At 38.3% G+C, this 14,693-nt stretch overlaps 1 protein-coding gene across 5 annotated transcripts in view; it reads left to right on the forward strand.

The window, feature by feature from the left end:
* Positions 1-14,693, forward strand: part of AK8 (adenylate kinase 8) — a 65,813-nt gene that overhangs the window by 9,761 nt on the left and 41,359 nt on the right. For 3 of the 5 annotated variants that reach the window (XM_058853686.1, XM_058853689.1, XM_058853691.1), the window contains 5 exons: positions 2,728-2,796; positions 8,555-8,636; positions 10,197-10,268; positions 10,856-11,056; positions 13,765-13,896. In XM_058853686.1, coding sequence (XP_058709669.1) covers positions 2,728-2,796; positions 8,555-8,636; positions 10,197-10,268; positions 10,856-11,056; positions 13,765-13,896 — 556 coding nt within the window. The remainder of the gene's footprint in view (positions 1-2,727; positions 2,797-8,554; positions 8,637-10,196; positions 10,269-10,855; positions 11,057-13,764; positions 13,897-14,693) is intronic. The other 2 variants (XM_058853687.1, XM_058853690.1) reach the window with 2 other exon arrangements.

Genomic DNA, 14,693 nt, shown 5'->3' on the forward strand with positions numbered 1-14,693 from the left:
TGGAAGGAACAAAAATAAACTGTTCCAGTTTTGTACATCCAAAAAAGACCAGCCTTTCATGTGTATTATCTGAACAAACTAAATCTAAACATTCATGATACTCAGGATCCTAAAGTAAATTTCTTCAAACTTGATTGCTGTTCTCTCCAAGGTGCCAATTTGGAGAAGCCAGAAGTTTATAGCTGCTGCTGTTTTCAGAGCAAATATATCCAAAACTCCCAAGAAAAAATGTCTACTGAAAAGGTCTCCCACAAAAAATGTGTGGGAATTTTATGAAAGGGGAATTGAAATATAACTCTGAGTAGACTAGGCATGGAAATTGAAATATGATGTTCCTGAAATAACATGGAATATTTAAAATTAATCATGAATGGGTACAATTTTTCAGCAAATATGGAAATAGTGATTAAACCAGCGTGGATTAAAAAGCGGTGTGAAGATGACCAAAATCCCACAGCAGTGTTTCCTTTACCTGCACTGAGTGTTGGGACAGCTCTGTGGGTAAGGTGTGGTTTGGCTTCTATCAAATGTGTGTCACTGGGAAGAAATGTTTCTGGGAAGTGCAATCCCATCTACCAGGCTCACTGTATGTTTATGTGTTTATGAGAGATAAATTATAAATGGGCTACCTGATATGTACCAGATATCTTGATTTCTAGTGGAATAATTAGGCATTCATTATGCAAGCAGCCTATTGAAAATGATTTTGTAGGCCACTGCTCAGTGGGAGGAAAACTGCCTAGGAAATGAGACTGGAATTGAGCCACAGAGAGCAGAAGGAGCTAAAACACTGAAATACCTGAATGTGTGTCCTTGATTGTTTTTGTGCAACAAACCCCACTCCAAAGACAGGAGTAAGAACACCACTGCACGGAGAGAAGTGAGGATAAATTTGGTTTAAATTGGTTTGGCAAGGCTTAGCAAAGCAGCCCCCCAGCAGTCTGCAGCCTGTTTTGACATGACACATGAAAGGAGCAGCCAGGCCCTGGCTGTCCCTGGGAGCAGCGTGGTGCCCCTTTGGAAGGTGACAGGGGCTGCAGGAGGCTCTGACAAAGCACCCTCGGGACCTGCTGACTCTCAACAAACACAGCAATTCCATCCCCTCCTTCTCTGCTACCTGCTTGAGTGTTGGCTCATGCACGGCTGATGTGAGGAGAGGCACTGAGAGCTGGGGACAAAAGAGATAAGCAAAAGCTGCCTGGCTGGGCCACCTGGGCTCCTCTGTGTGTTCTGGAGCACTTTCTCCACCCTCCTTCAAAGTGCCTTCTGTGGGACCATTTCCACCACTCCTGGTGAAATCGTTTCATCATCTAATGAAGAAGATTTTATGAAATCTTCCCACATCATCAGCCATATTTTTTCATTGTATGAATTGACATTCAAAGGAGTTGCTCCAAAGAATGTTTTTTCAAGGTGCCATGAGTTTCAGGATTAGTTGATCAGAAATGTAATCATCTTACTAAAAGACAATTGTTTAATTATTAAAAATTAGTGGGAATTAGATTGGAAAAATATGTTGAAAGGTTATCTTGAATACAGAGAAGCATCCGATTCCTGCCCTATCTACTTCTCCAAGCCTATGGAAATACTCCTTTTAAGGTTTATACCCTTCAGACTGGTTAGGAAAAAGATATGAGAATCCACAATATATAGAACTAAAGGAAACAGAGACTCAAGCTCACATTGTTCAGTGAAGGATAATTTATTTTAATTGAGACGTAGAGAATCTGATTGCAGGTTGTTTGGGTTTTTTTCCTGAGTATTCATTTTACTAATAATGTCAGAATTAATAAGACAAGGCATTTAGTGAAATGATTAATGGCTGTTATGAGCTGCATGGACTTGGAGTTAAACTGCATAACACAGAGTTTAACCAAATTCAGCACAGAATGAAAGCCTAAATTAACAAAATAGTGAAGCAAATTCTTACTAGAAGGAAAGAAGAGCATTGCTGATTTCTTGTCAGGAAATCAAATGCAATGGAAGAAATGTTGAGGGGTGTTAATCTGTATAGGAACTTTTTTCTTCTGTCACATAGCAAATGCCTTCTTACAAAATATTTCTAGAGATGGACAAAGTAGCAGTCACAGAACTAAACAGCACTTCGAAAATATTGGCAGATGCAGTTTCCATCCCATTTCACAGTCCTGAGTTTAAAAATAAACTAAGTTCAACTATAAAATATATTTTTAATAAACCTTTTGGATGGTGAGGGTTACTTGAAGCTGTGAAACAAACCTGCTGAAAATCAGGCACTTTGTGTTGTTTTTTCAGTGTCTGAGGTTCTGCCTGTGTCACTGAGAGCTGGCAGGTCCCTGATGCTGAGCCCTCTGTCACATGGAGCACTCAAGGGTCAGATCCTTGTGGTTAAAAGGTTGCTTTGTGGATGTGATGTTCTTCTAGGTCCCTTTGCAGGTCTGATGACCAATATTGTGTGTCAGTGTGCAGAACTTGGCGCTGCTTCCATGTCGGTGTGCAAAACCCCCATTTTATTCATATTCATGCTCATGCTCCGTGCTCAGCTTCCCTTTAACACTGATTTTTGTGCCCTTATTAACTCTTTGTCATTAACTCATGTTAATGACCCAGGACTCGCACAGAATTATTTATTTCTTTATTTCCAAGAAGACATCTCACTTCACCTTTAACCACAACGTGCCTGCATGGTAAAATTCCTTTTGAACTCAATTGTGAATATTCAGCCCTTTTTTTTTGTTCTTTCTTTAGAAAATTCCCAACGCGCTTTGGGCCAATCTGATCCAGGAACGTCTGTCAAACGTGGACTGCATCAAACAAGTAAGAATTGCTCCTCAGAGGGTGGATGGATAAGCACTTACACAACTCGTGCCTGGTGCTTAGCATTCCAAGTCCTGAGCAGAGCAGGGAATGGGGGCAAATCATTGGGGCTCCCGAGCCGCTTGCTTTCTTGAACATCAGCACAGGGAGTTTGGAGCTTTATTAACAGGATAAAGGGGAGGATGAGAGTATGCATATGCTAATCTTCCAGCACAGAGATGATCAAAGGCTGAACAAGCAGAGCTTTGTTGATTGCCTGGGGCAACTGGCAGAGATGGAGTGGACAAAACAGATAAACAGAAAATAGATAGAAATCAATATTGTTAAGGTTTTGGCTCTTCTTGAGGCAAGGGGAAGAAAAGAGTCTTAGTGTTACTAATTTCAATTTTATTTTTTTCTCATTGTGTTTTTTTTTTTCTTCCTGTGTTAGGAAACACTGCACTTGAAGATGTTGTTTTCTGGGTAATAATTAATATGTTCACTCTTAGCTTACACAAACAGGCAACTGAATAGGTTTAGTTGTGTTCAAATGTGTGGGATCCCATGTTTCTTGCTCCATGTTTCATCATCTGGGAGACTGAAACAATGATTTTTATTTTTTTTTTTTGATCCTTAGAAAGAAAAAGAAAAGGGATTTACAGAAATCCTAAATGGTATCAACTTTTCTTCATAAAATACTGCAGACTTTACTCTATAATTGACCCATTAATGTTGAATTTGCAAAGTAGAATTAAACTTTTGTATTGCTTTTCACTGTGCTTGAATTATATGGGTTTGTCTGGTTTTCCTTAAAGGTCTTTTTAGCTAAGCTATTTTACTTCATTTAAACTCATTACTCCAGGTTATGTATCTGGTAGCACTTAATGTATTTTTTTATCTGTAATAAATCCCCACAGAACCTAGGCCCTTCAGTAGGCAGGAGAACCTGTTTAAAACCACATGTGGTATACTGTCTTGTTAATTTTTGTGGTATTTTTAGTTCTTTTATAACAAGAGCTCTAAAACCTCTCAAAAATGCTCTTTTTTTCACATAAGTCTCTTTCCCCGATTAAAAGAACATATGTTTTCAACAGCTACTTTTCCCAGTGTTTAAGTGAGTTTTACTGTCAGTAAAAATACATTGCTCTCCACAGGCTGTATCCACTGTATTTTCCATCTTTTTTTCCCCTGTGCTCTATAATTGTTGGCATGGCTTTAGTTCTCCTGTCAATAATGAGGGAAGGATCTCTCAGTGAGTTATTTTAATTATTAGGTCATGTATGAGTAAGGTGACAGTGTGGTTAAAATGCCAGCAGCTGCACAGAGTCCTGCCTGCATTTTATGTTCCTGTTGTTATCACCAGCAGTACTGATTCAGTGCTGGGTGTCTTACAGAACCAGGGGGGAAAAAATCCCCTTTATGAAGCTTCCCTGACATTCAGCAAGAATGGAGTGGATGTTACCACCCTGCCTGAGGTTTCAGCAGGTTTTAGGAAAAAGCACATGATTTGTTTTTCAATAGTGTGGTGGTTATTAAAAATCTTTACATTAATAGATAGACACACACAAAGTGACCACAAATTATTTTCTCCTTTGAAAGGGAATCTATGCATTTTAAGTGTAATATTTTCTGTGTGTAACTCACAATTAATGCAGTGGGGTTTTTTCATCACTGACCAGATTTATGCCATTTCTTTCAAAACATGAGTCAGCATGTTTTCACTGAAAGTGTTCATAGATTAGGAACAGCATGTTGGACCACAGTACCACCAGCTGTTTGTTTTATTTCTCCTTGTGGTGTCATTGGCTTGGCATTAATTGTACAGCTTTCATCCCACTGACAGTAGGAATACAGGATTTTTTGTACCGTTGTTTTGACACTCACAGGTTTATAGATGTCACTGGTGTTCTCTAAGGAGAACATTTTTATTGATCAACTGCTCTGCTGAGGCCCTGTGTTATGTGTTTTCTAACACAAACCTAGTCAGGACAGCGAGGGATCAGGTGGGGAGGTCTTGCAGCACACACAGGAAACTTATTGCAAACATTATGTTCCAGCCTGGCTCTTGTGAGGCTTATATAGAGAATTTTCATCTTGCAGGGTTAGCACAGCTTGGCTGCAGCCCCTCTGACTGATTGGGTTGTGGAGGGAATTCATGGAGCTGGAGAAAGCCAGTGGAGAGAGATTGCTCAGAATGCCTTTGAGAGAGAGAGCTGAGGCACCTTCCTGAAGGCTTTGCATCTTTAGAAACTAAACTTAGGCCAGGGATTCACACAATGAGTGGCAGAATTACTTGAGATTAATATTTTTTTTGTGGCTGCACTTGAAAGGGAAGGCAAAGAGAGCAATGACTCTGTTTGATTTTACCTTGATTGGTTCTGTTTGGTTTTACCTTGGTAGCTAAAGATAATCATGTTTTCCTCTGTGAAACTCCATGCAGAGAAAGTGTTGGTACAAAGATTTATCCAGGGAGAGAATCTGCCCATTCACCACATCTTCTGAGAGGAATGGAACTTTTAAAAACATCTTTCCACCTTACTCAGCTGACAGAACTAATGTGGGGCATAAGAGGATCCTTTCTATTGGGAAATTTGGCAAGGTTTGAGCTTTTTCCATCATCCATACTGCTCATGTTGATGGACTGCAAGAGCTGGGTTGTCAGTATTTCTGCTGCACTCCTTAGTCTGCCATGCTATGAAAATCTCCAGAATTTTAGATCCATGCTAGCAAAGCTATTACTGATAATATTTTTGTGTATATGTGTTATTTTCTGACCCCTTTCTTTATTTGGGAGTGAAAACTATGTAATACTTATTCAAAACCACTGAATAATAATGTAGAAAAACTGTTGTGATTACTTGTTTTCCTAAAAACAGCTATATTCATGACCTTTATGCTTCTAGCTGAGTTTTTTTTTTTTTTCTTATATGCCACATAATTCAGCATTATTTCTTTCTGCTGTTTCTTTTTCTTTATTCAAAGGCAGTGTCAATTTTGGAATTGGTAATTAAAAAAAATATGGAGAATGTACAGGTCAAATAACAGGAGGGAACTTGAATACCCAAGTCATTATTATTATTGTGGTGGAAAGTGTGAAAGTCTGTAGGCTTGGTATCATAGCTGAGAGAACTGCCAGCAAAGCAGGGAGATTTACATTTGGGAATGACCTTGAGCATTTCCTTTTCTCCAGATTCCTGAAGTCTGGAGAAGAAAGTGATGGCTTTGAAAGTGCTTCCTTGCTGCTGATTTTTCAGCATGGCCTGGGTCTCCAAGGAGCAGCTCACCTGGCATTAAAGCAGCTGCAAAATCTCTGTTTACAGGGTTCATGTAGGAAAGGAGGGGGGTTCCCAGCTGGAAGAGAGGGAGCAGTGACCACAGAGTACAGGCACCATGGAATTTCTCACTTTTACCCTTCATTCCACCATTGATGTGATAAGGTGCAATCCATGCCTGGATAGAAGGTTACTGCCATCAAGAACCAAAAATAGATGGCTTCTTAAAGAACAAATTTACCATGTGAAGTTACTAATTACACTTTCATGATAGTCAGGAGGGCAAAAAAAGACCAGTGTTTGCATAAAGCATGATAGGCATATTTTAAGTCAGGTCTTGCTCTGCTGTGTCTTGCTTCCTCTTCCTTCATTCCCAAGCCACACTCCCTTTTCACTCTTTTTTTTTTTTTTTTTTTCTTTTCCCTTTTTTTTTTCTTTTTTATTTTATTTTATCTGTGACATCTGCTTGGAGCTTGTCCCTCCTGTGATACCACACTACTTGCAGCTGTTCAGACCTCCAGCTCCGAGCTGTGCATGGGGTGCCCTGAGCATACGGCCTTTTTGATGTGTGATAAAACAGAACCGAGCCACTGGGGGTATGGAGAGGGAATGCAGCAGAATATCAATAAACCTGTTCTGAACAAAGCTGCAGCTCTGTGCTGGAATAGACATTTCACTGAAGTGTCAAGTAGATGGATAATATATTCTAATTAGGGACTGACTGATACCCTGCAACTCAGAGACCTTGGAAATCAGCTCCAAAATGCTCAGTTTTTGTACTGTGTGTTGATTTTTGCATTTGTTTAATGCCTTAAAATATATTTTCTGTAGGAAGCTATTTATTGAGCTTTTTTCCCTAAATAGTAAAAAATTTTTGATATAAAATTGCTTATTGCCTGTTTTAAGGACCTTTGAAATTTGTATGTAAACCTATTGAAGTTTGCTGTGGATTGTTAGAAGTATGGATTATGGATTGTTAGAGTATTGTGTTTACTGCCTGTTGCACATTATGTGATTTGAGCCATAAGCAGTAGTGACTTCAGCTTTGGTGGGGTGGTTTTTGTGGGGTTTTTTCTTTTTTTTTGTTATAGTTTCCAAAAACATTGCACTCAGAGTGGAGAAAATAAACCAGATTTTTGGTCTGTGTAAATTGGCATTGATTTATTTGCCTCAGACCTCAGATGCCATTTCTCCCTAGAAGATCTGGGTCTATATATATATATATATATCTTGTACACAATATATTCCAAACTAGTGCTGAAGTTCCTGGCATAGCACTACAAACATTGTGCAGCTTTGCCTTCTGCAAGTCCCAAGGGATAAATTGATTTCTCAGCACCTGTGTGACCTTAGCCAGTGGTTCATTCTAATTTGGCAGAGCAAACACTGGGAGTGGCAAAAATGGCTTGCAGTTACTTGAGTCTTGTATTTTCTACGTCTGTCAGCAGGATGACATGTTCCTGAAACCAGGCTAATTAAGGAATTTTAAATAGTCTGCTCTATTTTCTTGTGTAATTGGAATGGCCTGTTCCATCCCACAGAAGTCCTGGAGATAGATTTCCCTGAAATACTTGGAGAACCTTTGGACCCCACACTGACAGAGCACCAGATTTATATGGGAGATGATAATGATTGCCAGCTAATGCAATATTAAAATATCTCCTTTATTTCAGCACAAAGATGGCTCCCAGATTTACTGTGGTATCACAAAGTTATTTTGAGGGATGGGATATAACAGCAAGAAGTTGTGTGCTCAGGCAACAAACAGATAAATTAGGGAGAGTTCAGAAGATTCAGGCTTGAGCCTGGGAAGTGGATTAGATTTCAAATACTGCATCAGACAAAAACTGAGTGAGGCTGCAGCTCTCCGATGGAATTTCACAGATCTGTAAATGTTTTTTTAAAGATGCTCAATCCAACACTTAGCTGGCTATAACAAGGACTTAAGGGAGCAAAAGGCTCTTTTTTCTTTTTTCTTTCTTTTGCTCTGTTGCTTCATTAGCTCTGGGAACGCTGGTTCCATTACTGTGAGTTTTCCTGTATAATTTAAGAAAATAATGAAAGCATGCATATTTTCCTCAGTGTTCCTGGCATTAACTCTGTCTTTAGATTTGTTTAGCTCCTTTTTATATATATATATATATACACAGTGTGGGTTGGTATCCTTTTGAATATTTCAAAACTGTAGAAATTGTTTTGGGTTGTTTTTATTTGAGATAGAAGTTGGTTTGTTTTTATTTTTAAGATTGAAACATGAAGAAAAAAAATCATTGCTACAATCCATAAGTTCCCATTGCTGTGTGGCAGTGGAATCAGTGCATGCATTTCACAAAAATATCAGTGCTCCATGTTTGCTTTCTTCTCTCACAAGCATCCATGAGAAATACTGTGCTGTGGAGGGTTCAGAATGAGGTAATTTTTGTGTAAATAGCACTGAGATTTAGTATGAATTTTGTTTTTTTTTTCTCTTTCAGGATCAATAACTGTTTCATGTTTTTGTTCAATAGGGATGGATTTTGGAAGGCTTCCCTGAAAATCAGGAGCAGGCATGGATGCTGCAATCATCTGGCATTTTTCCTAGGCATGTTGGTAAGCAGTACAAGGTTTGTATGTGATTTGCATCCAGGAGGAAAGACTAGAAGGGTTTGTCTCAAAAAATCCTCAGTAAATTCAATACCAGTGCTGGAGACAGTCATCAGACAGCAGAATATTTGAGTAGGGTTGAAAGCCTGAGGTAACCTGGGAGACTTTAAGCCCTTCTTTTCACACCTGTTTCCTCTTCCACGTCAGAGTTCTGTAAATTCCAGACCCTACACCAAGTGTTTTTGAGCAGCTACAAGTAGATTTGCTCCTGACTTCCATCTCTAAAAATCAGCTTTTATCCTCAGACTAAACTAGTTCCTCATATACTAAACACAAGTTTATGCTTGTGTTGAATTAGGGAGTGTAAATTTTACCAAATGAAGTGGGAACATGATGATTTTAAGCTTGACCTTTCAGAGTGGGGGTGGATTCAAACTGGTTTTGGGTGGAATGTTTTACTGGCAAAGGGCTACTAGACAAGATCTTGACAACTGCCCTTGCCATACAGGAGAAGCCACTTGTCCCAAATTATAGTTAAAGGACCTACCTAGAATATAAAAAATTACTGCAATTGTGTGGAAAGCAGTGTGAAATGATAAATGCAAAGCTTGCCAGTGAACAAAATTTATCCAACTTGATGAATTGTCACTTTGGATTTGATTTAGATGATATTCAACTGTTAAAGAAGAATTCAGAATCACTGCAGTAGAGTTACTGCAGGCAAAAATGTTTAATGTCTAGTACTTGCATGTATTTTTAATATACCTAATAACATCTGAAGTTGAGTTTTGCTCACAATTATACCTGTGCCACCAAGACCTGAATGAGAATCTTAAAGCTCAGTCTGTCTAGTTAATCAAAAAGAAGATTGAGAGGAGATGAGATTTACAGTGTTTGAGTACCTTAATAGGGAGAAAAGTGTCTGAAAAAGCCATATGATACAGAGAAGAAAGTCATAAAAAGAACTTGTTTGAAACCTGTAATCAAATGCACTGAAAATAGTAATTAAATTACGGTGTTTAACTGCAAGGATGCTTACCCAAAAGCAGCCCAGGGAACTGACAGGTTCTTCCTCTTTTGATGCTTTCTAATCAAGTTTGAACACATCTCTATGAGATTATAAAAAAATCAGTTTCACTGGTCTCACCACCACAATACCTGGGTGAAAAGTAATGGTTTGTGGTGTAGAAGAGAATCAGTCTTGAGTTCTCAGTGGGAACTTCTGTCTGAGCCTCCAGAGACAATTTTTTATTGCTGGTGGTGATGTTTTTTTGGATAATGGGGACAGTTTGTGCCCATGGATACTGGATTCATGGATATTTTATCCCACTATATTGTTTACTAGGTGAAGCAAAATTCTGATTAAAAGTGAAGTAAAATATTTGCAGGGAGAATGCTGGGAAATAAAAAAGAGGCAAATGTGCTTGGATACATCTGAACTGTTACAGGGAACAATAGCAAATTAACAATTGCAATTTGCAATAATAAATAGCAATAACAAAGCAAATAATTAACAAGAGCTACACTTTTGTATTTTTTTTTCTTTTCTCCTTTTTTGTTGTCTAGTTATGCTCTGTGCCCCAGACACTGTGCTGATTGAGAGGAGTGGTGGGAAAAGGCTCGATCCCCTCACACAAGGTGCAGTATGTTTGCTCCTGACCTCTACTGCAGACTGGAGTGTTGCTTAGTCTCAGAAACGTTGTTGATGTGGTAAAAATTTAAATGGGATCCCATTAAGAACTAGTAGGAATTTATAATTATAAATTTCAGCTGTTTGGTAATGGTATTTGTTGACATCGCATCATTTTCTGTGCAAATAAAATAAAAATAAAATAAAAAGCTCAGTATTGAGCCTGCAAACAGTGGACTATGGCAGTACAGAATATTTGAAGGTTAGATCTGTCCATATGAGTTTATAATTTTTCTGTGCATCTCTGCTAGGTCCTGCTTTGTTTTTGAGGTGCAGGGACGCTTTTAGGGTTAATAAAATAATTTCCATTAGGTTAAATAAAAGCATTTCTATTAAATAAAATAAACTGTCAAATAGACTCAGCTCCATATTGTCTGTTAAGTTTTATCATCAATCATCCATCACAAGATAAAATCCTTACATTACTCAATAAAAATAAACAGGTTGGATGTTTTGAGGAGTGGAATTAAGAGGGGTATTCTTAACTAGAGACCTGTTAAATCCTGCTCTTAGTTGTTAACCATGTTCCCTGTAGAGGTTTTCCACACAACCTTTCACTGGCCAAGTGACCCCCTGGTACAGCAGAGGTTGGTGGAACCAGAAGATCTCTCTGAGCAGGAGGTGTCCAAGAAGCTGCTGGAATATCACAGAAACTTCCCAGAGATTTTCCACATCTACCAGAAAGTTCTGAAATCCATCAATGCAGACCAGCCCTCCGTGGATGTTCTCTCACAGGGTAAATATGTGCTTTGTGGCAAGTTGAGAAAGTCCTGTTTGAGGCGTAGTTCCTGGCTGTTAGAGTCAGTTTGTAGGATTAGGCAACACAGATGGCTCCCAGCTGAGTTGTGCTCTCTCTAGAACAGCACTTGGGCTGTTCCTGGTAATTATTTTACTGGAATAAGTGCAGATAACTGGAAATTCTTAGCTCACAGTCCTGCCAAGGAAGAGCTGATTTAGTAGAGCAAATGTCACTGTCATTTCTGTGAGTCTCTGTTCTAAAAGGGAGCCCTGTGGCTCAATTGTTCATCTCCCAAAGGGCCAGTACCTTCCAAAGTCTGAGAACAAGGAGGAGTAGTTCAAAGCCAGGAATATTTCGTTGTTTAAAAGCTGTTTGTGCTGGGAGCTTTCCTGCTCAACAATTCTTGTTTGCCTTTGCTTGACTGTAATGCAATCTGACTTTTAATGTTGATCCTTCTAGAAGAGAATAAGGAAACTGCCAGAAAGACCAATTGATGATGTACTTTGTAGCTGTCAGTCTGCAGATAATCTCTTATATCCCAGTAATTTTGCATCTCAAAAAGGTCTTTTTTTTTAATAACAAGTGCTGCACTTTTAAGATAAACAAGTAGGAAGTTTATATTCTGAATTTACACATTAATTACCTCTAAATTACTTAATTAAATTTAAAAGTTCATATCATCATTCATAAAGAATTCATGCCTTGAATTGTAAATAAAAATGTGAGTGCCTGAATATTAATTATTATTAATTAATAATGTAGTGAGATAAATTGAAAACTGGAATGAAAAAATCCTCTCTAGATCTTTTTTCTGCAGTGCATCAAGCAGCCAGATTTTTTTTAAAGAATAATTAGATGTGGAGACTGTCTAGGGGATCATTACTCCTAATTAACTTGGTTATTTACTGCAAATTAAGCATCATTTGTAAGCAGGGTGCTTTGCCTGTAATGTTTGTGCTTTTCAATACACTGGGTTGTAGAAAATGTTCAGAATAACTGGAGCACTGTTTGGGTAGCTGATATTGAGGAAGCCAAGCAACAAACACTATTTTCTGGTAGGACTTTTCAGGATTTTTGTTTAGATTTTTATTGCCCCAGCTAGAGTTTGGTAAAAAGAGGAGATTGCTCATAAATATGAGCAGTATTGTGGGTTGTTTCACACAATTATAAAATTTTGTGAACTTGAATGCAGTTGCTGCTGCCTTGATGTGGGATGTGACACCCAATTCAGTTGGGCAGTGCAGGATTCCATCACTGCAGGGAGAGATGGATACAATCCCATGTGGTTGCAGTTTTAGTTTCTCAATACTTTAGGAGTGCTAGGTAGAAATTGGAGTTTTCTGGAAGTGCTTCTTTATTGGAAAAGATTTTCTAATCATACCAAAGCATCTAAGGGAGGGTTCTGTGAAAAGTGGTTAGTACAGAGCAATATGTTGACAATGGCACTTAAAATCCTGATCCTCAGGATGTTCCCCACCAATCATTTTGTGCTTTTTAAACACAGCTTATGACTCATACAAACAGTCCTGTTTAAGCTATTCCTTAGCCTAAAATACTTTTTTTATTACAAGGACACTTTAGAGAGTCTTTTATTGGAACTGAAGATCTCACAAAAACTGAGAGAGGCTGCAGCTGGTCTGAGCTCACCTTTAGTTGTATCCACTGCAATCCCAGAGGAATCAGAGCCTGTACAGATGTGTCCTTGCTGCTTCTGGCCAGCCATGGCAGGTGGGATCAGTGCCAGAAAGTTTAGCCTTGGCATCTGACTGATCCCTGGAAAACTTGCATGGCTTGAACTGCTCCCTTCTCTGGTATTCTCAGCCATCAAATGGGCAAAGCTGTGTCCAAATACAATCTCAATTTGTCCTTGCTGCCAAAGCTGTGACATCTTTTGGCTTCTTGGTGATCTCTCAGGTTCTCTTTTGGGATTGTAACAAAGTCCAGGTCTCTATAATGTGTATAATCTCTATACTTGATGATGCTTCACATGTCCCGTGGTCTTTCCAAACCTGCAGGTTGATCTGAAGGTGCTATTTCCTGCTTGAAGCAAAATGTAGTAGGATGATGTCCAGCAAATGAGAGGAATCAGGCAGAGAAGCTCAAATATTCTTTACAAGTTACACAAAAAGGATGGGAAAAAGAATAAAACATCCACACTCAATTCTGTGTTAGTGCTGAGCAGTGTCATGACACACTGTGCTACAAGTCTATAATATTGTAATTAGGAGTCTTAATCACACACAGCTAGATAAATGTCGTTAATTTAACATCCCAAGGTTTTACACTTAAATATTTGTTCAGAAACTGCAGAAAGTATTAAATGTAATTACAGCCCTCTATAATTTGCATGGTAAAATTGTAGCTATCAAGCAAAAATTACTTCTGCTAAAAACAACATGGTAAGAGAGCAATTATTAATTGAATCTGCTCTTTAAAATGGTTTGACAGGCACTGATGAAAGAAAGAGGAGTGTAATGATAGTGAGATTTCTAAAATGCCTCTCAGAGTAAATTGCTGACGGGACATTTTTATCAGTGTCCTGATTTTGGGTGCAGAGTCTGGATGTTTCAGTGATAAAATAAACCATGATCAACATGACAATGTTTTTTCTAAAGAAGAGTAGTTAATCAATGTTTAATCAATTTTTTTTTTTTTTAAGAAATGGATTAAAACCTGTATTTTTTTGCCTTTCTCTCCTCTTCTAGTTCTTGCCTTTGTCCAAACCCGGCACCGATCTGCTGCCCCCTTTACACCCCGGATTCTCTTTTTTGGCCCCCCAGGCAGTGGGAAGAGCCTGCAGGCAGCACTAATAGCTCAGAAATATGATGTTGTCAACAGTAAGTTCTCAGTAAATATGCACTTTGCTCAATTCCTCCTTTCTCTCTTTTTGATCATTTATCTTTTGCTGTCTGTCTTTCTTACTTGCTTATAAAATGTCTCTCTTTGTCCATTGCTGTGGATGTCAAATTTTTGAGGGAAGTGAAAAGTATTTGAATGAAGAAGTGAAAACCAAGTATATATGCTGTGACAAACCAGCTCTAAGGTTTTTTTAGTCATCATTTCATCATTTTTTATGCCTTTTACATCTGTATTTTTCTATTGTTAGACTCCTGTAGTGCTCTGAATTCTTCTGTGGATCAGTGGATCGTGAGTAATGTCTGTAGTTTCAGCTGTCTGACCAAAATTGGGGCACTTTTAAAATAGAATTCACTCTGAACTTTAATGAAGTCTCAGGCTCTGCACATCTCAAGTAATATGCGAGAAAATGAAGGAATTAGTTTAAAGTGCATCATCTTTCTTTTGTAAAGGAAGTCCAAAAAATTCTGTATGAGACTTGTTCATGATTAGCATTTGAATGTTAAAATGTTCTGTATATAAAAGTGCAGCTTGCTGATAGGATCAATGCAATATTTTCCCTGTTCTGCAGTGTCTTCTAACAGTGGAGTAACCATAAATTATTTTAAACAAATGTCTGGTAGCTGTAAAATTTGCTGATTAGTCACATCATCTTAGTTAAGCAAAAGGCAGGTTTGATAGAATATTTCTGCTGTCAATTATTGTGCCATTGCTGTATTTGAAATATCATGTGAAAAACTAAGTGTTTGTAGATTTATTCAAAGCTGTATTTTTATTA

Source organism: Poecile atricapillus, chromosome 20 (assembly GCF_030490865.1).
Source record: "Poecile atricapillus isolate bPoeAtr1 chromosome 20, bPoeAtr1.hap1, whole genome shotgun sequence".
NCBI classification, from domain to species: Eukaryota; Metazoa; Chordata; class Aves; order Passeriformes; family Paridae; genus Poecile; species Poecile atricapillus.